The 23,475-nt window shown below is 45.3% G+C and overlaps 1 protein-coding gene across 2 annotated transcripts in view; it reads right to left on the reverse strand.

Moving 5' to 3' along the window:
* The window catches only part of ADAMTSL4 (ADAMTS like 4), a 340,678-nt gene that overhangs the window by 68,021 nt on the left and 249,182 nt on the right, over positions 1-23,475 (reverse strand). For both annotated transcript variants that reach the window (XM_086947462.1, XM_086947463.1), the window contains exons 8-11: positions 11,984-12,188; positions 9,632-9,807; positions 8,949-9,207; positions 5,564-5,812 (exon numbers count right to left, since the gene is read on the reverse strand). In XM_086947462.1, the coding sequence (XP_086803588.1) occupies positions 5,564-5,812; positions 8,949-9,207; positions 9,632-9,807; positions 11,984-12,188 (889 nt within the window). The remainder of the gene's footprint in view (positions 1-5,563; positions 5,813-8,948; positions 9,208-9,631; positions 9,808-11,983; positions 12,189-23,475) is intronic.

The raw sequence follows: 23,475 nt of genomic DNA on the forward strand, positions 1-23,475 counted from the left end.
GGGGGGGGGGGGGGGAGAGAATGCACTCATTTTACAAGATCTCAGTGCGGCCTTTGATACTGTGTCCCACTCTATTTCAGTTGAATGACTGAGGACGTTGGGCCTTGACAATATACCACTGAACTGGTTTACATAATTCCTAAAAGATCGAATGTTCCAAGTTTTCTCAGCTAATGAGAGGTCGGCGTCAAGGTCTCTCACTATGGGCATACCTCAGGGTTCGGTCTTAAGCCCCATGTTGCTCAACATCTACATCTGCCCTCTAGCCGACGTAGTGGAGAGCTGTGGCCGAGCATTGTTTTCCTAAGCAATTGACACACGGGTTATCTTCTCTTCGTCATCTGCACTGGACTCGGGATCCTTCGTTCTTAACCAAGGCTTGAGCCAAATCTCCTTATTGATGAATAACAATCTGCTCAAGCTCAATGATGATAAGACGGGGTCATGGTCCTGGGCAAGATTACTTCTCTTTGGGACCCACAGCATTGGCCGGCATCCTTAGGCGCCCTACCCAATCCATTAACCAAAGTCAAAAATCTGAGCTTTTTGTTGGACGATAGCCTATCTATGAAGCATCAGGTAGCCAAGATCACCTCCACCTGCTTTGAGGTGCACAAGTGGGTGACAAAGATAATATGCATACTCCCCTTCCAGCTCAAAAGTCTCTTGATTCAAGCCCTTACTCTATCAAGGCTAGACTGCGGCAACGTGTTGTAGTTAGGTATTGATAAAGCTTCAATTCGACGACTGCAGCTTCTCCAGAACTCAGCCATTAGACTTCTGTTTTGGCTTCCAAAACACACTTCGGTTTCAAATTATTTCCATGAGCTCCATTGGCTTACAAACACAAAGCACATCCAATTAAAATCCCTGTGCTATATGTACAAAGCTAAAGCTGGTTTGGGACCGCAATATATCCAGGAACTGGTGGTGCCCTATTAGACCACACGTATGCTAAGGTCAATGAACCCGGCCCAGTGTACTGTGCTTAGGGACAGATTGCCTCGCCTGGGTGGTCGGGCTTTCCCTGTTTTGGGTCCAACACTGGGAAATACTCTCCCAGAGTCTCTGAGATACGGTACCTCTTTCCTTGCATTCCAGAAAGATTTGAAAACTTGGCTATTTTGACCTCTTGCCTGCTCATGACGGAACCACGCCGTCATGAGCCTCGGGCGACCTGTGCTCATGACGGCGTGGTTCCATCATGCGGCTACCGCTCCGCCCAAGCGGCAATAATTCCCCACCTGTGCGGGCGAATTAATGAGAGGGCGGGCCGTGACGGAACACACCGCCCATGATTCATGACGTCGTGGTTCCGTCACAAGCATGGCAGCGCTGCGCTCTCCCCCCCCCCCCCCATCCTCCACCCCACCTCCCCCCACGCCGCTGCGATATTCGCACCTCGGCTAAGGGGTTAAACAGCGACTAGGTTCACCTTACCCTCTTGATTAGTTCTGGGAGACCCTATGTAGCACTTTATAAGACTATAAATTAATAGAAATAAAAATGTTGGATCAAGGATAGTCTAGGTCAGGTTAAGATGCTGGTACACGTACATTTTTGGTTTTCTATGTGTTTGCTGTGTGTATCCGTAGGGTGTTTCTGAATCGGAGTACATGCCATCTGGGAGGATTCGTAGGTGAATTTCACGGGCACAGCAGGGCCCTCCGATGCCAGTCTGTACATCATTTAAGCTGATGATCAGTTTCTCACTTACCTTCAATGATTGACAAACAACGGATCAGACGCTAATTATTAGCTCTGCACACAACTTAATACTTGCATTGAAGACTTTGCGTGCTATCTTTTTTTGTAATGAGAAAGTATTTCGAGTGTACACATTATCTTTTTAGGTCTCTCCTTTAGACAGCTTTAGCTGTCTGGTGGCAGACCTATTGTTTCCAATACATAACATGTATTTAGAGCAGTTTTGGGTCAGCTCCTTGCTAACAGTGCGATGTCTTTGTTGCCTATCTCAGTGGTCTGCTCTCTATTTAATGGTTTTGCTCCTTATTTTTGTGTTTGTCCAATTCCCCTAAGAGGAATTTGCTTGTTGTCCGACTGGATGAGTTGTATTCTTCCATGCTATACTCTAGGGGACTCTCTTATTCTCCGGTATTTAGTAATCCATAAGAGTGCATGTGTTTCTTTGTTCTCTCTGCTTTTAGGTCTTGCACCTGGCGATGCGCTGTTCATCTCCTGTCTCCCTTGCAAGCCTCATTCAGTTACTTTCCCTATCCCTCCCTTCTCCGCCGTCGGCTCCACGGCCCGTCAATGCGCACTGAAGTGAATGAAAATATTTCCAACTCGATTTCCCTCGCCCCACCAGCAGCTGGTAGAAGCAGGTGCAGACTCGGCTTGGGCAGCAAAATGGAAACACTGTGCTCTATGTCGCTCGGTAAACTAACAGCTCTGTTCAGCAGCGGGAGGTGCACGGCCTCCAGTGTGGACTATGCGAGGTCAGTGCGGAAAGCACACGGCGAGGAAGCACTGCTACATACACCCTGTTTCAACACCGGTCATTATCCCTCGCATACCCTTCCCTCTCTGTACCAGTCTGATCCGCAAGGCTCCCGTCAACTACAGCGGTCAGACGATGCTTCTCTCTCCGTGATGTGTACTTGCGCAGCAAACCCTAGGAAACTTTAAACCCCGTCAGATCTGGGCGGACAGACGGGAGGAGCCTGGCTCAACAGCAGTACTGAACAAGACCCGCCCCATGACTGGTTTATTTTGTTCAGCTTAAATATCGTTGTTACCAATTTGGCCCCATACAACTTTAATTATTGTGATTTCTGCACGCGTTTACAACTTTGCCAAAACAGTGTGTGTGTGTGTATATATATATATATATATATATATATATATATATAGGCTTTTGCAATAATTAATTTTTTTGTGCGTATTATTTGAAGCGTTTGCATAAAAATGGTGCTTGTTTTCAAAAAGTACGTACTTATTTACTTTTTGTGGACTTTTGCAATAATACTTATTAATTCCTATTAGTTGTGGCGCATGCATTAAAACGCTGCTTTACTTTTTAGTATGCGCTTTCAGATGCATACAAACGCTGCTTTGCTTCTCAGTGTGCGCTTTCGAGAATCTGTTGCTGCCTTAATTGAAATGCAGACAAACTAGACGCAGACAATGTGGATGCGTACAACTGGCGCCACATTTTCAATTTGGTCCCTTCCTGTTAGCACCTCAGAAACAGCAAATGGGTTACCCTAGCGCCCATTATCGCACTTTTATTTTCTTGCTCATGCTTCATTGCTTAGCATTTGAAAGCTACAAAAGAAGTAGTCTGTTGCTGGCACCATTTATAACACCTCTTCTTCTTTGTTTAGTACTTTAGGTTACAAGTTAAAAATAAGTATGATTAAAAGTGGCACCATGTTTTTACATGGCTTACTTTGTACGCTTTCCATTAAAAAAAGTTAGCTTAGTTTGTACGCTATCCATTAAGAAAAAGTTAGTTGTACAGCGCACGATTGCAGTGTAATTAATACCACTTGTGCGTGCATGCAAAACAATGGGCATGCACACAATGTTACGCAATGTGCATGTATTTAGGTGTGCTATGTAAATGCTATCGCATTGCTGTCCCTCTTACACACTATGCTCTATCTAGAACACACATATTGTTGTCTCTTACACTGCTGTCTTCCTCACGCACACTGCTGTCTCTTTCACACACAATGCTGTTTCTCACACGCTGCTGTCTTTCTTACATACAATGCTGTCTCTCATACTGACACTAACATACACACAGACATACACACACACACTCTACACCACTCTCTCTAACTCGCTCTCTCTACACCCCTCTCTACACACACCCCTCTCTCTACACCCCCCTCTCTCAATCACCCCCCTCTCTCTCTATCCCACTCTCTCTACACCCCTTTCTCTCTACCCCACTCTCTCTACACCCCACTCTCTCTCCACCCCACTCTCTCTCCACCCCACTCTCTCTCCACCCCCTCTCTACACCCCCTCTCTACACATCCCCCTCTCTCTACACCCCTCTCTCTACACCTCTATCTATCGCCCTCACTCTATCGCCCTCCCTCTATCTATCTATCTCCCACACTCTTTCTATCTATCTCACTCACTATCTATCTATCGCCTTCCCTCTATCTATCTATTGCCCTCACTTTATCTATCTATCGCATTCACCCTATCTATCGCATCACCACAGCATCACTCCGCACTACCACGGCACCACAACATCACTATGCGATACCACAGCATCACTGAACGCCACAGCATCACTCGTCGCCACCACAACATCACTCAGCGCCACCATAGCATCAATCTGTGCAACCATTCAACAACAACTGGTTCAAATATGTTCTCTTAATGTTTCAAGCTTTATTACAAATGTCACAAAAAGATGTTAATATTTCACTTCGGTTCTTGGATTTCCGTCACAATAAAATAAAAGACACTGAACATAATCTTCATAAGTTATTTACAAAAGTTTAAACTATTGCCATTATAAATTACAATAACTTTTATTTAAGTATTAATTATTAAAAAAAAATAAAAGCCATTGTTATTTGTAATATCAATACATCTAAGTCACGTAAATACAACACATATTGCATTACAAATGCTATAGGTGTCACATTTGCGAAAGTTAAAACTATTGGCATTGTAAATGACAAAGCTATTAATTTAGCTATTTTCAAAACCAACATATACAAAATTTGTCATTTACAATACCAATAGCTCAAACTTTCCTAATGTGAGACCTATTGCATTGCAAATGCTTGTTTTACTTTTCATCTACCCCACCTGATGATGGGCTCTCTTCCTCCTGGTCCTAAGGCTCCCCGCCCTGCTCCCCATTCCACTGGCCATGCGATTGTTTTATAAAATTTTTTGTGGTTGCCCAAAAGCCTCTAACTGCTGCTGAGACACTTAGATTCTTTCGTACGCTTCGAATACACTTTTTTTCACAGGTCAATTTACCATTTCAGCACTTCTGTCCACAAACAATGCCACAATGGTAAACTACAAATGACCAGTGCCAGATTAGACCCTGTGGAGGCCCCTAGGCAGACTACATTTTGGGGCCCCCCTCGCAAATTATCTCCTAATACCCAATACCCCAGATTTTTTTTTACAAACTGACCTCTGCCAGAAGATGAGCTTTTAAGAGTCAAACTATTATGTGATTCTGATGTCTCTGGTTTATGTTCTTTAAGATGTTAATGGGTAAGTTACATAAATACAGTATTTTCTCTATAGTCTTTAATGTAAAGTTTTCGTTTCTTTGAGTTGAAACATTTTTTCTATCTTTTGAAAACAATATTTAAGAACGCTTGATTGTAATTTTCTTTTTGAGATCAATATTATTTTGAGCTGTTGTTGCTGGGCCCCTAAAAAGAGTGGGGTTTATAAGCCGGTGCCTTTTTAGTCATCCGGCACTGCAAATGACAACATAATAAGAAAGACACCCACAGAAAAGCCACCACTGCATATCCACTCCCTCAAAAGCACTTTCATGCCCCCCAGGCCACCAAGTTCTCAACACAGCCTGCAAACCAGCACCCACCTTTCCCACAGGTTGCAGAGCACTCTGTGGTGCCTACTCTTTTCCAGTAGAACTCCAGGGGTTCTGCCCGGTTGCGGACGGGTGGCGGGGGAAGTGGGGGTACTCGAACGTTCCTCTGGAGTGTCCCATGTGGTCTCCCAGACTGGCTGCCCTGTGCTGCTCCTGCCACGTTCCTGCTCACTGTAGCTGGGTGTGTGGCGAAGGTAGGTGGCTCTCGTAGTTCGCTCCATGATCCCCGACTCACGACCCCTAAAAAAGAAGTGGAAGGCAAATTTGAACCCAATCTGAGGTTACAAGTAAGGTCTAACAAAAGCCTATACTTGATCAGTTACGTTTGATGGAGGTAAGTTATTCATTTTTTGAAGACTTTACGCAATCAAGTTATGTAGAATCGTACAGCATACCCAAGCCACACAGGTGCACAAGCTACCTCCACATCCTTGTCATTTTCATTATCTAGGTTCTTTTTTTCATTTTTGTATCATTTGTCACCTTATTCATTTGTACGTCTGTCACAAAATTAGATGTGATGTCTGTGGCATCACATGATGCAAATTTATGTTGAGCTGGATTTTCTTTGTCAGTTATATCATGTGAATATTTCTAATGTGTTTTGTTATTTTCATTTAATTTCCTTTTTTCGATTAATCTTGTCTTTTTTTCTGTACAATTTTCTTCTCATGTTCATCTTTATTGTCATTATGGTGTAAATTATCTGAACTTGTTTGGCTGTGTTTTATCAACAGCATTTTTTCTATATATGCCTTACGGCCCTGATAAAGCGGCATGTTGTTGTGAAACGTGTTCGCCTGAGAAAATATCTCTTAATGAAAAGAATACATTTACAATGAACTAAGATCTATCCATTGAGCTTGTACTCATACCATTTCAGACCTCAGAAATAGTCAGTGTTTATCCATATTATAGACCGGATAGGAGGGTTATGTCATGTTAATTCTTTTGAGGTCAGTGTCTAACCCCTGAGAGAGCCTCTGTCTCCCTCCCACTTCAAACCAAATTATACTTCCCCAAAAGTGTTAGAAATATGTATACTTAGCATCTGAAAAGCCACTCAAAACATTCAGGCCCTCTTTATGACTTGTCCAGAGCAATATCCCTGGAGGGGGATACTGGTCTGGGCAACTATTAGTTTTCCAATCTCTCTTACCCTTGTAGTTATCGAGCTCGGACCGGATAATCCAAGCTGGTAGACACCGGGCCCAGAAACCTATGAGTAGTTGTGCAGGCTGAGGTCAGGTGATGCACCCACACCCAGCACTCATTATACTTGTGCATGGATGGAGCAGAAAAACCTCCAATCACCTGAAGTAAAGGAAACCCTGCCCGTGGAAAAAAACAGCAACATTTACCTACCACCTGCTCCAAGCAGGTGGTACACGTGTGCAGACTGGGGGTAGTTATTTCCGCCTGAAGGGGTGGAACAAAACAGGCAGAATTAGACCCACTATTTGAAGTCCTTGTGTTAAACGCCATTGCAGGGGCAACAACTGCCAATCTCAGTTAATGCAAGTGGAGACACCGGCAAGAATCATTAATTAAGGTCCCAATATCTTCCCTCTTTTAATTGTGAAACTCTTAATGAAGTTCTAAATAATAGGCTTTAATAAAAGTTAAAAGATTTTTTGGGTTAAATTCTTTCTTACAAAATTCCAAATGAATTCATCAGTCGTCTAATATGTAGCGTGCTCCATATTAACTCCAATTGAGCATTTGTTTATTGGCACCAGTCCCATATTTGATATCCGATGTAGGATCAATCACGCACTGAAAGATAATAGGTCTTGAGTGTATACCATCGTACAAAGACGTAAGCAGATGCTAGATAACCAACAACTTTAAAGAGGAGTGACAGAGCGGCGCTCACATCAAAGGATCAATCCACAATGGAGTCATTGTGATAAATAGAGTAGGATTAGGACATGAAAATTAAAATATTAAAAAAAGTTTTGCAATAACTTTCTACTTAGCCAGGAGATATATTTTGTTTCATGCAGTTGTTGGTTTCAGTTCATGAGCATTTAAGGCAGTCTTTGGAGATAATCGAGTCATTCTCGCCTATGAATGCAAAAAAAGCAATACAAACAGTCCATCTGACTCAAACCATTTGATTGATATCCGGTATAATTCTCTCTGGTTATGCCGGGCTCAGGGACAAGGTCTTGGTCATCCTCAGGATGGCCATTATCTAGTAATAGCTTGAGGTCACATGTTACACCATCCAAGTGGCTAACGCAGGCTCGAAGCAATCACCCTCTTGTTTGCACTCTTCTGCCGATATCAGTATGTTTCATCGATGTTGACACATAGTGATATCACTCACTCAAAGAGAGATCCCTTTTTTAACTACTTGGAGCTTTTTAAGCTGGCATCCTTCTGTAACCACTTTTCAGATGCAACAAAGGACTTGTTCCTGGAAGTGTTTGTTCCTTCTGCAAGAAGTTAAGGGTTCTACCGATAGACCAATGCCTCAACAATCTCAAAGACCCAGTGATGTACTCATCCAGAAAGAAAACTTTGACTTGAACAAGCCTGACTGCAAATGTGATGCAAAAAAGGACAGTACGTTAGAACTCACAGGTTCCATTTGTATCAAATTAGTTAAATGAACTGAATATATCCCTGGCTTTTCTGTGATAGGAGCCTCTATAATTTAGAATAAAATATCTTAATTTCGCATACCTACAAAAAGAATTACATTTTTTGATTTTAATACAGCAAACCAAAGGCCGAATTTTTAGCAAAAGGTTAATAGTGAATTATGGTCCCCGGTAAACTCCACATACTGAAGAAAAAAAACAACAAATAATCTACATGCTCACAATGTGCATCTTCACAGAACTATGGAGGATATTCACAATGGATCATTTATTTTTGTGGAAAAAGCCCCAGAGAAGCTAACTATAAGAAATAAATTCAACTTGTTTCCAAATGATGTAGGCCTGGAGGCTATTTTAAAAAAACATAATCACTAAAGCTGAAGTAAGGCAATCAGTCATGCAGAATTTAACACCAGAAAATGGTGAGATATATCAAGTGCGTCCCAGGAAGAACCTGGCTAACAGTGCCCATCAACTACGCTGAGCTAGACTTCCTCAAGAATGCCAGATCCCCTGAGATACCCGTGTCATCATCTGTCAGACATTGTTCGCCCAGTGCCTCGGGTCCCAGATTGCCTTATCCCTATGCAGACCAACCCTATAACATGGGTACTCTCCCAGAGTCAACATTGATGGGCCCTGCACCCCAGATCCTGAGTTCACTATCCCTCGCCTTCCCTAGACCTGGATATCCCTCGCTCCCAAACGTACCGTTCGAGAATTACATCTCCTCTGCAAGTTTTAGGTGGCACATTGCAATATCTTACCAGATTCGCGTGGCGGGAGCTGGGGGACTGGTAAAGGTGGGTTGACAGGACGGGTCTGGCGGGCTTGTACATGAGAATGATCAGGACGAGCCTGGTTGGCTGGAAGAGACGGACTATTGGGGCGAGTGTGGTGGGCTGGTACATGTAGATTATCCAGGTGGGTCAGGCGAGCTTGTTCAGGCCGATTATCCGAGCGGCCCACCTCTGAGGACACAAAGAAGCGATAGGAGACTCCGGGATTATCCTGTTGGAATATCATCTGGGATTTAAAGAACAGAAAGGTCATTAATTGGCAGGAATTTGGAAATTTATATTAGCCAACTTTAGGTTTCTCTAGGCAGGGTAAAAAGAGGAGCAGGAGTATGGTCCTATGTAGAGACAAAAGGGAGAACTGAAAAAGTCAGCAAGACCTTGGCAACTTCAATTTAAAATAGGTATGCACTGCTCAGTTAGGTCAAGGAGAGATTTTCAGGGAGGCCAAAGGCTCTGAAAAGGCAGCTAAACCTAGGCCTTAGTTAGGCACATAAAAGCACTGCCCGATATGTTATAACATGAATAGAAAGAAAATGTACTTTAGAAGGGAGGAAATGGATGTTACATTGTTTTTTTGTGACTGCACTCATGAGATAATTTGCATAGTGTGCTGAAATGAGTAGGAGGCAATTATTCGTTAGCGTGCTCACAAAAACATCAAGGGCTTCAGTAGTAGGTCCGTGTGCGACAAACGACTCCCCGCCAAAGTTCTCCTCGCGTCCCGGCCTCGTGTAGATGAATTCAGTGCCACCAGCTGGGTATGCTCCTGGAGGATCAACGGCCCAGTTCCCATTGATAACCGATTTCCCAGAGTGGCTCCTTAAAGCTGCAACAAAAAAAAGAAACATTGAGAGATGATTGTGTGCTGCTGGACAACCAGATGAGTTACGAGCCTTGGCTTAATCTAAATGTAAACAAGGATCAGCAATGGCCGACAAGTGGATTTCGGCCATTGCTTGCAGACCGGATGACCTAATCTGAACAAAGTCCAGCATGTGCTTAACCCTATCAAGGTTTTGTGCATGTCTGCAACATGAATGCGAGCCAGTGTAGGCATCACGCATGCACTGGCATATTGGGGCATCGGAACAATGGCCTGTGGCTGGGCAAATGTTGGCAGAGGCAATAAAGAATGCCTGTGTAGGCCTGAATTACGCAATAACCTGTACGCCACAATTTGCACAATCACTTGGGTTGCTATAACCTCAACAGGGGCCAGTTTAAGCAAAACTTGAGCAAAGACCTTTTTGAAACTATTATGACCACGGAACTGATGAGCAGTGGCTTCTGATGGCCAAACCTGAAAATGAGCCAGCACAAATTTGAATGAACAATCACCTGTGTGGTCCTAAAGTAAACTCAACGAAGCGCTAGCCAGAGGGCAACATGAAAATACCCCTACATGAACCCGTAGTGAGCAATGGATCGGGTGGCCCTAAGCTGTGAAAAGTTTAGTGTGGACCTACCACATACAAAGGCTAGCCTAGGTGTAACCTGGACAATAGCACGTGATCACAACATTAGCAAGCAGATATGTGCATTCATCCTGGTTAATAAAGGCCTTTATGTGTGCAGGAGTCTGGCTAGTACAGCCCTATTTGGGCCTAACATGAGCACACCTCTATTAAGACAAACTTCGACCAATGCCAGTCAGTCTGAACCTAACCTGTTTGCAGTTACCTGATCTACTTGCTTTCTCACCCTACCTCCACTCACTGGCATGGCCTTACCTCTACTAGTCAGTCCTTGACAGCTTCAGGCAACCCTTGTATTCCCTAGCCATACATAATCTCCTGTACCCTGCAACCGTATCCCCTAGCACTCTTTGGTCTCTTCTAGCCGCAAACCACTTTAAGTACCCCTGGCCAGTTACTGTCTCCCCTAGACACACTTTCAAGCTAAGCCATCATTCCCATTCGCTAGTTGCGATGCACCAGTCGAGGTCAGCACTCAGTTCTCCTCAGCGAACGGCATTCATCCCCCAAGTTAACACTCGCTCTCTTTAGCGCACACTAACATCTCCTTGATAAAACTATCCAAGACAGTAATTCTCCAGTGTAGTTATAACTGATTTCCTAAATTATAATTTCTCTTTCTGTGCTCATCTGGGACTTGTTCACCCTTACCATACACAGCCTACAATGTTCATCTCTGGCATTTATCTGGCAGCTCTGGACAATCTTCTCACATAGCCATTCCAGTGCTTAACTTGAGCCTGTGGTTTCCGGTGCTCAGCACCAGCACTTAATTGTCAACACTGGTGCTTGTGACAGTCTGCCACATGGTGGAGCTGTCTGACTAATTTAGAGATGACCACAACAACAGTCAATTAATAATTTAATATACTTTAAAAATAAATATTACCTGCCGCCTAAGCCATTCTTATAGTTTTAGTGGCCTGGAGCAGTCCGAATTGTCACACTTGTAGGAGTATGATGGCTAGTAGTTGATTTGTTACTATATTTGGCAGCATGGCAGAGGCAATGTGTGGTGCAAGCTGCAGTGGCCTCCTGATGAGAGCCCTGGCACTTCTTTTTTTTTTTAAAACAAATTAAGCATTGTCCCATTCCTTGAATCACCTAGCCATGCAGTGTTTCCTCAGACTCCACTCTTCACCTCCAGCCATCGCTTGTCTCCCCTTGCTACCCTCCTCTGCGCTAGCCATTCCCTGTTGCAGGTATTCAACAAATGTCTATCCATATCATCCTCACCCTTCCTCTGGCCTAAGTGGCACTCATGTACCCTTGCATGCACTTGTGACACCTAGCCAAAACTTCTCTGCTGTCATGAGTCGTTTCCCGCAACTCCTCTCTGGCCTCTACCTGCCACCTCTTGCCTCCTTTATACAGCACGTATCCAGCCTTACTATCTAGGCATCTTCTGGTTATTGACAGTGTCTTCCGGCTACTCCTAGTTTCCTCTAACCAGCCCCTGTATCACAGAAAGTGTGAAGGATTTTTCTATTCTTGGTCAGAGATCTTGTTGGTGAGATTGCTACCTACCAAGATAATTCGGGCTCCTGGTCATCTCCGTCACGTTGATTTTGGTGGCCCCCTTCGGGATCTGCAGTATCTTGTGGTACCCAATGGGTACATTGGTATCATTAAATGTTCCCACAACAAGTTTGCAGGCTTTGCCATCACCACCACACGTTCCGCAGTCATCCAGCGTCTTATTGGATCCCAGAATCCCATCGCAGCCTGGCCTCTGTCAAAGGAATGAGGAAAGTGAGAGAGTCTGGCTAGAACAAGAGCTCAACAGCCGAAGGGCAGGCAGAATACACTATTAACCATTATTTCTGTCATACCATTCCTTACTGTGCATTTCATTTAAAGCTCTAAGTATCACCCTCAGAGCAATCTTAGGACAGGGCCGATCTTCGTGTATAACAAACTATGCGCCTACAGCCAAAAGAGGACCAGAGATCCAATCTGACCACACCACACAGCATTAAGAATGTCCATGAATTGTTGGTACATTTTTCTCTGTAACAATGGTCAGGCTCTTGAACTAAGTCTGAACAAGAAAAAGAAATTTGCACAACCGCCTCGAGGTCCAAAGAACTGTAAAGACCTGCCTGTTCCCCAAAAACTTGCCCATCACTCATGCTGTTCTAAAAAAAGAAGCTGACCCCTGGGTCATTAGGTAAACCGGAAGCTGGTGCATGTCTACAAGAATGGCCCTATCAGCTTCACTTGACGTCAGAGTGCTGCTACATGTCTGACATTATCGGAGTATCCCTTCGACTCTCATACATGAGACCAAACACCTCCCAGATAGGACACGCGATTAACACATTCTCCCAACCAAACATAGTAAATATCATAGCGTCCTACCTCACTGCCCGCGAGAGTGCTTCGGAATCACAAGGGTGGCGTAAAGCCCAATAAAATCCCTTCTGTTGGCCACGCCTTAGAACAAGACAAACATCTTTCATGATTGGCTGGTGCCACTCCATCCACAATCACCAATTCTTCTAATTTGTCATGATCAATTACTTTTGGACTATGAGGGAGACGGGGCATTGGAGGACTGGGGTTATTGTGGTGAGTATTTCTGCTGACCCATGTCCTATTGCTCCTTCCACATGAAGGATGTGTAAAATGTAAATTAAAATGTAAATTGATACTTGTATAGCGCACTACTCACCCGCAAGGGTCTCAAGGCGCTTGTACGAATACCGCTGTGGAACCCATCCTGGCTTTTCCTGTGAGGCGTCCACTCCTGGGAACCCCCAGGGTGAAGGCCAGGCATCCTTAGCATTGTGGGGGCCGTTGTGGAGATTAAGCAAGCTATTGCCCCGAGTCGCAGGGTGGGACTCCATGATTGGAATAGGCACCGAGGCGAGAATTATCGAGTCCGTGGAATTTTGAGCCCAAGACCCGCCGAGGCGGGGAATTGAACCCTGGTCCCAGTCTAGACCTCTGCATCAGGGTCTGCCGCTCTAACCATTGAGCCACACTTCTCCACTTTCTGTGTGAAATCAAAGAATCAAAGTAAAATCAATCGCTGCATTGAATGTTGTGTTTTGGTTGATTTTCTTATGTTTCTGGGAATAGCCATTTCCGCAGTAGGCTTGCATTGCACATATCTGGTTTAAATAAAGCAAACATAGCTTCATTCACAAGTTGAGTAAATGGAAAAGCTGGTGAGTCAACTGATGGGTTGGTGCGGTAGAATGGTGTACATCACCCCTTGTGGTTTAGGATTGATCCATTTATCTGATAAATGTATGGCTTTTTTTGTTTTGCATTTTATTCTTTCATATCTGTATAGACGTGCCTTCAAGGTATTTTTATGTCAATTGTAACGCCCTTTAAAATAATAAAACAGTGGGTCGGAGAGTGTATGTTATCGATTTGACTCTTTGGAATGAAGCAAATTAAAGTGCATGTCTTCACGCTGATTTTGCAACAGAGCCTGCATAGGCACTATTAACAGGGAAGGTTTTCAATACCTTCCTAAACAGGCATTGGCAAAGGCAATAGATCTGGCTTTCATTTTGAATGCAGTCTTAACCATTACAGGAAAGCCCGCTGCAGTGCAAAAACTAAAGCAAAACGTGGTTGCTTTCTGTGTACAATGTACCTATGAGGTAAAGAATTAGACGTCTGATGATTCAGAGTAATTTTGAGATGTAAAATATTCCCCCACTAACACTCCACAGGAGGAGGAATGTTACACCCATCTGCCCATAGCAAGAGCTGAGGGAGTAATGATCCTCTGAAAAGAACTACATTTTACTATTTTGTAAAGAATTGGTAACAATAGGTCAACTACACGGTCAAGTCTGAACTAAAAAATAATATTCCGTGGACCATCAAAGTCCTAAGAGAGTATGTTCCACTGATTGGGGCTTGCACAGAATAAGTGACTTCTCTTTCACGATATAGGTCACATCTGTTATGAGTTTCAGACTGGCACATGTAATGTGATTGGACCGCTCGCAGGGTCAGTCTGAACATTTTGGCAAGAAGGTAGGCAGCTGTGTTTTCTCTGTGGCGGTCAGGCAAGAAGGTTTAAATGTGACACTCCGCTTCATGGGAAACTAGTTGAACCTGAGCAAACCAGCAGGGGCGGCTCCTCCGCTAAGGCGGCAGTGAGTCGCCCCACAGCTTTCAGAGCAGGAAAAAAAAAAAGATAATAACCTCTTTATTATCATTTTTTGTTTCTTTAATACGGGGCTGGGTATGGGCGGGGCAGGGGTTACAGGGGGATGAGTGGTTTGCATACGTTAAGTGCGCACGACTGCTTGGCCGGCTGTCCTGGGACGGCCAAACAGCCATGCACACTTTGCATGTTCCCCACTAGGTGGGGAACGTGCTCAGGCTCCATGTCCCCATCTGAACACCGAACCACGGCTCTCAGACCAATCACAACGCAGCATTGCAGTATTGTGATTAGCTTAGGTTAGCCTGGGTGCTTCCTGCTTCCGGGAGTGCCAGGAAGAGAAGCAAAATGGAGAGATGGGGGCTGTGAAAAGGAATTTTTTTCTTCTTTTTCAAACCCACCCGCCCTGTCACCTGCCAGCCACCAGTGCAAACCAGGAGCCGCCATCATTCTAAATATTCCTAACTCATATAGTAAGCTTTCATTCATTTTGTGGGTTAGAAATCGAACGAAAAGTCTGACCTAGTGGTTGGAATTGCATCTTTTTTCGGTCGGAAGGGCACTCCACAATCCTGGACTTTCATTCGACAAACTTAAGCATCTTGGGAGTTGTATGCGTGGTTTTCTTCCACTGAACCAATGGGTGAGCAGACCCAACAACAATTTGAATCAGAAGAACCAAGAATTGGAAACACTATCCAGTTGCTAACATAATGGAGCAGGGCCAGGATGCAACGTGGTCTTCAATTACAGACCGGTTATATGACTTTCAACACCATCCATTCACAACAGTGCCAGTTGTTGTGGAAGTGTTTTCACACATCCTCCGTCACCTAATGGCATCACAGAACTGACCCAGTGATGCACCCCTATGCGGAGGAAAGGAAGAGCAAGTAGTGGAAACTAGAAAAAAGATAAGCATTGGCAAATTCAGTTGGTATTTTACTGTAACAAGGCATGTATGCACAGGCTGCAGAAAGTATGTTTGCATGCAACAGCACTTTACAGGCAAGACCTTTTGGCATTGTCAATGTTTAATATTTGTTTTGATGCAGTGTTGGTGGTGGTACTTATATTAGAGGTATTGGTGGTGTTTGAGGTGCTATTTGTGGTGCTGATGGTATTGACGTTGGTGGTAGCCATATTTGAATGGTTTTCCTTTACTTTATGCAGAAACACTCCAGGAAAACAAGCGTTGGCAAAGACAATAGGTCAACATTTAGTCCCAGACCCCTTGCTTTTGTCAATATCTATAATTTCTTGTTCCTGCTGCAGCCTTCTTGGCCCTTGAGACCAGCTGTAGCTATGGCTGTGCAGGGGGTAACGACAGCAAAGCCAGAGTTGGAAGCGGCTATCTCTAATTGACACTGATGGCGACCAAATCCTTTTAACTAAAATATGTATGTGGACTTCCCAGCTGTGTCAATCTGGCAATGAAATCTAAGCTGCCGTGCTTCTCACGTCTGAGAGACGATCCCTCTGAGTCTGGCAGCGTAAATCATGTCTAGCAGCTGTCTGTGTCAATACCTCAGCCCGTAGAGAGCCAGCAAACATAAATGGTACACTGTGGTGTAGCCGGCCCATCTCGTCCCATTGTTTGGTCTTTTGCCCTGTGCAAGCGACCGACCACAGTCGTGGCCCTCTGCCATAAGCAAATAGTCTACTCCACATCTGTAGTCGTCGGCCCAGAAATCACAAGACCCTCAGAGATTGGCCCCCAAGTCTCTCCAAAACATCTGCTCATTATCCTCATGGTTCCACTTAGCTTTGGCCTTCCTTGAAGGGCTCTGGACATATGCCAGCCCCCTTGCTGTAGGCCAGGCGGTCTTCTCCATAAGGGCTGGGAAACGTCTGCAGATGCGGCCACCACGAGAAGTGCAGGTCAGGCCGGTGTCACCTGCACAGATGAGAGGGTCATCATGTGCTAGCCTGTTCTTCAGCCCCTACTGAGGTCATCGAATCCAAGCACGAGACAATTAACGTTCGAGACCTCAAATTATGTCTGTAAGGTTCCAGTAAACCAGATTATAGCAAAGAGTATAGAAATTGTCTTGTGAGGCAGAATTCGACCATGTGCCAAGGCGAAGAATGGAGGCTTTGAGTGTCGCCAACTTATCTGCAAAGAGAGAGAGACTGGAGACCTAACCGAGAAGGATGGAACCCGATTCAACCCACAAACATATGCAGAGAAGGTAAAATGCATCAATAATTATATAGCAAGGAAAGGACGGCTGGAGGAGGTATAAAGGGCTTTTCAGATTCAGAGAGGATATAAAAATACAGGAGAAGAGGTCGCATTTTTCGGAAAACACTCGCCAACCTCAGGTCATGATATAGCAATGATGCTAGAGACTACAGAGTGAGAGGTCACACTAGTGGAGTGGGGATTCTCAGGAGTAAAGGGTCATTTCAATCTTCTCCTATAAAGTTATGCAACCTGCAAGCACTAGGCAGGCACTAATTTATATTCTGCGCCCTCTTGTCGTTGGCTACCAGGGTATATTCTGGTGAGCGAATACACATAAGAGACTCCAGCTGGGAAAGACAAGCATTGGAAATGCAATAGGTCTCGCATTAGGAAAGTTTGAGCGATTGTTATTGTAAATGACACTTTTTTATTTATGTGTTGGTTTTGAAAATAGCAAAATTAATAGCTTTGTCAGTTACAATGTCAATAGTTTTAACTTTCGCAAATGTGACACCTATAGCATTTGTAATGCAATGTGTGTTGTATTTACGTGACTTAGATGTATTGATATTACAAATAACAATGGCTTTTATTTTTGTAAATGATTAATACTTAAATAAAAGTTATTTTAATTTAGAATGGCAATACCTTAAACGTTTGTAAATAAGTTTTGTGAAGATTATGTTCAGTGTATTTTATTGTGACGAAAATCCAAGCACATTGCATTTGCACCTACACACACACAGAGCCACACACACACACACACACACACACACACACACACACACACACACACACACACACACACACATATAGATGTGGTGGATCTGGGGGATATGGTGGTGGTGGATGTGTTGTTGGATGTGGTGGTGGTCATGGATGTGGTGTTGGTGGATGCAGTGGTGGTGGATGCGGTGGTGGATGTGGTGGTGGTGGATGCGGTGGTGGATGTGGTGGTGGTGGTGGGTGTGGTGAAAGTGGTGGTGGATGTGGTGGTGGATGTGGTGGTGTATGTGGTGTATGTGGTGGTGTATGTGGTGGTGTATGTGGTGGTGTATGTGGTGGTTGTATTTACGTGACTTAGATGTATTGATATTACAAATAACAATGGCTTTTATTTTTGTAAATGTTTAATACTTAATTAAAAGTTATTTTAATTTATAATGGCAATACCTTAAACGTTTGTAAATAAGTTTTGTGAAGATTATGTTCAGTGTATTTTATTGTGACGAAAATCCAAGCACATTGCATTTGCACCTACACACACACAGAGCCACACACACACACACACACACATATAGATGTGGTGGATCTGGGGGATATGGTGGTGGTGGATGTGTTGGTGGATGTGGTGGTGGATGCGGTGGTGGTCATGGATGTGGTGTTGGTGGATGCAGTGGTGGTGGATGTGGCGGTGGATGTGGTGGTGGATGTGGTGTTGGTGGATGCGGTGGTGGTGGTGGATGTGGTGGTGGATGTGGATGTGGTGGTGGTGGATGCGGTGGATGTGGTGGTGGTGGATGCGGTGGTGGTGGATGTGGCTGTGGATGTGGCAGTGGATGTGGCAGTGGTTGTGGTGGTGCATGTGGAGGTGGATTTGGAGTTGATGGTGGATGTGGTGGTGGTGGATGTTTAATGAGCAATTGCACAGCTGTGTTCCATTTACTCATGTGAAGTTGCACATCAGTTAAAGTTAGCACGTGGAAACGATTATTAGCAGGACTTAAAAAGAACTGGGTACTGTTGTAGTGCAGGCCAGCCAGCCAGAAAGAAATGAGTGAACGAAAAGGACCTCATTTCCTATTTCCCCTTGTGACCTCATATTTATTAGGATTATTACTGTTCGTGATAACCTTTGAGAGTTTGTGAGCACTGTGCCTTTAGTGCATATGCGAAATTGAGACCCACTACTCCAATTCGAAAATGCAGTTCTTGTACATTTGTTAAGCTGCTCGCATTAAATCCAGCATTTGGATTGTGACTATAATTATACAAAATGAGATAATTCAGTCCGTGTTTTAATAGTCATTTGTTGGCCCATCAATTGGAGGTGGGAGGGTGAAATAGATCAGTTAGCCTAAAAAAAATTCCTACGTTTTAATTTTTATCATGCTCCTGCGGAAATTGAGCGTAAAACAATGAAAGTTACAAGTTTATCATTATTTATCACGTGAACTATATCAGCCATGCGTCAATGCCATTATACATTATAAGCAAGCTCTTTGCAAAAAAAGTAAGAAAGCAAATATGATAATATAGAAATACTGTACACACCCGCATCGATGTGACTTTGAAATGACATTTAGGTAAGAGATTGAACTCCACACGTTACACGTGCTGGAGCCTGGTGTAATATGCCGGTTAAGGTAATTGTTCAGGCAGGAAGGTTTGAGTGTTAGTAAGTACGCTTCATTTGTAGCTTAAAAGAAGGCAGCAGTCACGTGTGGGGGAAGGGTGGGGTGCTGAGCAGAGTGCCTGTTGAAGAAACTGAATTTCCTTCAAGGGGACCCTTTCATGCGTGTCGCGCTCACTGTCAAATAATCGACAGCCCCAAGCTAAGTAAAATAAGTCAAACTTCAAGTAAAGCATATGTTTGGTGACTTCCCATTCCCCCTTTCATGAATTGCAGGCTTGCCACCGCGAAAGTGATGAGGAAATATTTTGGGCGTAATTGTGTTTTATAAAATATGGTAGTTTTAAATAAGTTACAGGAACATGTCAATTGGTTGGTAATAAAAAATAAATCGACGAGCTGGCGGAGCCTGAATTCCGTGTTGTATGCTGGAGGGGAAGGTGTGCTGGGAGAGAGAGTGGGGAGAGGGCGGAGCGGGAGGAGCGTCGTGAGGGGAGAGAGAGTGGGGAGAGGGCGGAGCAGGAAGAGCTGCTCTAGGCAGGCTGGGGAACAGATGCTGCTGGGGAAGTGATGAGGGGAGGTGCCCTGAAGAAATGCGACACAGCAGGCAGGGGAGGGGGCGGAGCGGGGAGCAGAGTGCCTGTTGAAGAAACTGAATTTCCTTCAAGGAGACCCTTTCATGCGTGTCGCGCTCACTGTCAAATAATCGTCAGCCCCAAGCTAAGTAAAATAAGTCAAACTTCAAGTAAAGCATATGTTTGGCGACTGGAGCGGGGAGCAGAGTGCCTGTTGAAGAAACTGAATTTCCTTCAAGGAGACCCTTTCATGCGTGTCGCGCTCACTGTCAAATAACGTCAGCCCCAAGCTAAGTAAAATAAGTCAAACTTTAAGTAAAGCATATGTTTGGCGACTTGTCAATTGGTTGGTACAAAAATAAATCGACGAGCTGGCGGAGCCTGAATTCCGTGTTGTGGGGAGCAGAGTGCCTGTTGAAGAAACTGAATTTCCTTCAAGGAGACCCTTTCATGCGTGTCGCGCTCACTGTCAAATAATCTTCAGCCCCAAGCTAAGTAAAATAAGTCAAACTTCAAGTAAAGCATATGTTTGGCGACTTGTCAATTGGTTGGTACTAAAATAAATCGACGAGCTGGCGGAGCCTGAATTCCGTGTTGTATGCTGGAGGGGGAGGTGTGCTGGGAGAGAGAGTGGGGAGGGGGCGGAGCGGGAGGAGCGTCGTGAGGGTAGAGAGAGTGGGGAGAGGGCAGAGGGGCATGTGCACGCGCTTTTAAGCTCAATGCGCATGCGCATTGAGCTTAAATTTCACGGGCACTGCAAGGAATCGCCACGATTCCTTGCAAGTTGGTTAAAGAGTGTTTAAGCCCCCATAGTCTCGCAAGCTCGATGTGCATGCGCATCGACAGGCGAGACCTAAAAAACAAGATATGAATTGGTAACGTGGGAAAAATAGTATGGAAAGGTCAAGTTATAGACTAAATGAGGGGTGTGTGTCAATATGGTGCTTCTACTGCCCCCTGGTTTATCGCTACAGCCCTATATAGCTTCTTATATCACACTTTACATTTCACTGGCTTTCCAACTATTTTAGACTCCCCTTCTTCAAGATCCCCGCTCCTTCCACACACCTTCCCCATCCGACTGCCTTCCATTCTTCTACTTTTACTAACCCACTGACTCACTTGCTTCATCCCTCCGAACCACCACCTCTTTTCGACCTTCAAAACTGATCTTAAAACTCTCCTCCTCCAAAGGCACTTCCTGGAATAATTCAACCCATTTCTTGGCCCTTATGGTCATCTAGCACTCTCATGAGGTTAACTTGTAAATATGCATTTTACTCCTGCTTTTAACCTGGAACTTTTTTTTTATTTTTACACTATAAATATGCAAATAGTTAGAGATGGAACTGCATATATGTAACTTGTTAGCATGTTTAGTGTATCTTGTGTACCTTATGTAACTTACCTGGTTCTTTTGTAAAAACGCTCGGACTGATTTTGGTAAAGTTGACGCTATATAAAACTGCATTAAATAAATAAATACACCCCACCCCCCTTCACACCGCCTCCTTTACCCATCCCTTTACTCTATCCCATTTCCCTTTACACTCCCTGTAGGCTGTTTTGTGCGACCAGAATCAAAAAGTAAATGCGGGGGTCTCGCTCTTATTAATGAAAGGGCCGCCTCATTCTTAGAAGAATATTTTGCCGGTATTGGTAAATAATTAACCTGTACTAGGTAGCTCCGGCGTTTGGCGCCGCCTAGTGGCACAACTGAGTACTACACGGGAGCACCGAAGCCTGAATAGCGAGACCCAAGGAAAAGGTGCTTCGAAGAAGTCCCTCTCAAGAGAAATCCTAATACCCCCCCCTTAAACTCTTCCATAGCTCTTTTACCCTCCGCATGTGCTCTCCCTACTGCTCCACCTTTGCTCTCCGGCAGGTCTCCCTTAACTCATTCCTTCCCTCCCCGAAGGTCTCGGTAATATTTGTGGTTTTTCCCTGTTATTCTTGGGAGCGAGAGAAAGTGCTGTAACCCCGACGCCTCCCATGGCGCGCGCTGCAGCGCGTCGCGCGCACAGCCCTGGTCTCGCGAGCCCCTGGGAGCGGGGCGCTTCCTGTTGTGGTTCCCAGTGAGCCGAAGAGGGCCGCATGTGTGCGCCTCACGTGAGCCAGGGACCCTGTCCAAGCCTGAGTCATGGATGGGCAGGGCTCGGCTCGAGGAACGCCGCGCAGTGGGGGTGAACCAGGGGGCACGGGGAGCGGGCTGGGGTCTGAGGACAGAATGCACGGAGACCTGATGGCTGCTTGAACCAAGATACACGGAAGGAACCAAACACAGACAAAGAGACCTGATGGCCACTAGAAACAAGGCAGAAAGACATGGGCACTGGAGCACAGACAAAGACACCTATTGTGTACCGGAAATAAGACAAAGAGGCCTGACAGTACTAGCAAAGAGACCTAACGTGCACTAGAAACAAGGCAGGGAGGCCTCGTGGGCTCTGGAACAAAGACAAAGAAACCTATTGTGTACTGGAACTAAGACAAAGAGACCTGACAGTACTAGCAAAGAGTCCTGATGGGTACTAGAAACAAGGCCGGGAGACCTTGTGGGTACTGGTTCAAACACAAAGAGACCTATTTTGTACTGGAACTAAGACAAAGAGGCCTGACAGCACTTGCAAAGAGACCAGCCTTGCTCCAGCTGAAGCGGTCGCTCCCCCCTTGGCTCCTGGTATCGTACTCCCCACTGCTGCTAATACTGTGTGCTTTGCTTTGTACTTGATTCATGTTTTGATTGCTGCCATTTTGTGTTGCCTCCAGCACGTCCCTCCCCCCCCCCGCTACCGCCTCCCAGCTGCCCCTCCCTCCCACTGATATCAGGAACGTCCCGTCCGGCCTCTTACTGTGACCAGCCTTGCTCCAGCTGAAGCGGTCGCTCCCCCCTTGGCTCCTGGTATCGTACTCCCCACTGCTGCTAATACTGTGTGCTTTGCTTTGTACTTGATTCATTCTATTAGCGCCTTGATCCGTTTTTGTAGCGCTTCGTTGTGCATTTGCTTTGTGCTACATTTAACTAGCGCTTGGTCCGATTTTGTAGCGCTTCGTTGTGATGTGTGCCTGCTCACCTCACAATGCTTCTCTTCGCCTCTGCTCGCATCGCTCTGCATTCTATCTGCGCCTGTGCCCCCTGGTATTAGTATTGTACCTTGATTGTGCCCATAGCATTTTTTACTTCGTGCCCCCAATCTCGTAGCGTTGTTTTGATTGCTGCCATTTTGTGCTGCCTCCAGCACGTCCCTCCCCCCGCTACCGCCTCCCAGCTGCCCCTCCCTCGCCCCTCCCCCATCCATATATGACAGATGCTCCCGCGTGCAGCGTTCACGCGCAGCGGTCGCACCCCATGCGCGCCGAAGGTGCGCCCGTCTACGCCCGTCCGCGCCTGCACCGCGCCCAGCGCCAGACCCCCTGGCCCTCGCAAACCCATCGCCTCCCGCATCACTTACGACGCCTCCACCCTCTCAGCACTTAACCCCGGCCGACTCCCTAACTGCGCCCAAGCAGCACCAGGACACACCCATGGACCCTTCACCTGCCACTCCTGCAAATTCACCTGCATCAAGACCCACACCAAATCCACTAACACCAAACAGAGATCCGACACCAACCACCTTAAATGCATCCTTCTCAACACCCACTCGGTTCACAAACACGCCATCGACCTTTGGAATCTACTCGACACCATTTCTCCGGACATCGCCTTCCTAACAGAAACCTGGATGAATGCCTCATCAGCTCCAGACATCACCATAGCCATCCCGG

This window comes from Lissotriton vulgaris, chromosome 12 (genome assembly GCF_964263255.1).
Source record: "Lissotriton vulgaris chromosome 12, aLisVul1.2, whole genome shotgun sequence".
Taxonomy (NCBI): domain Eukaryota; kingdom Metazoa; phylum Chordata; class Amphibia; order Caudata; family Salamandridae; genus Lissotriton; species Lissotriton vulgaris.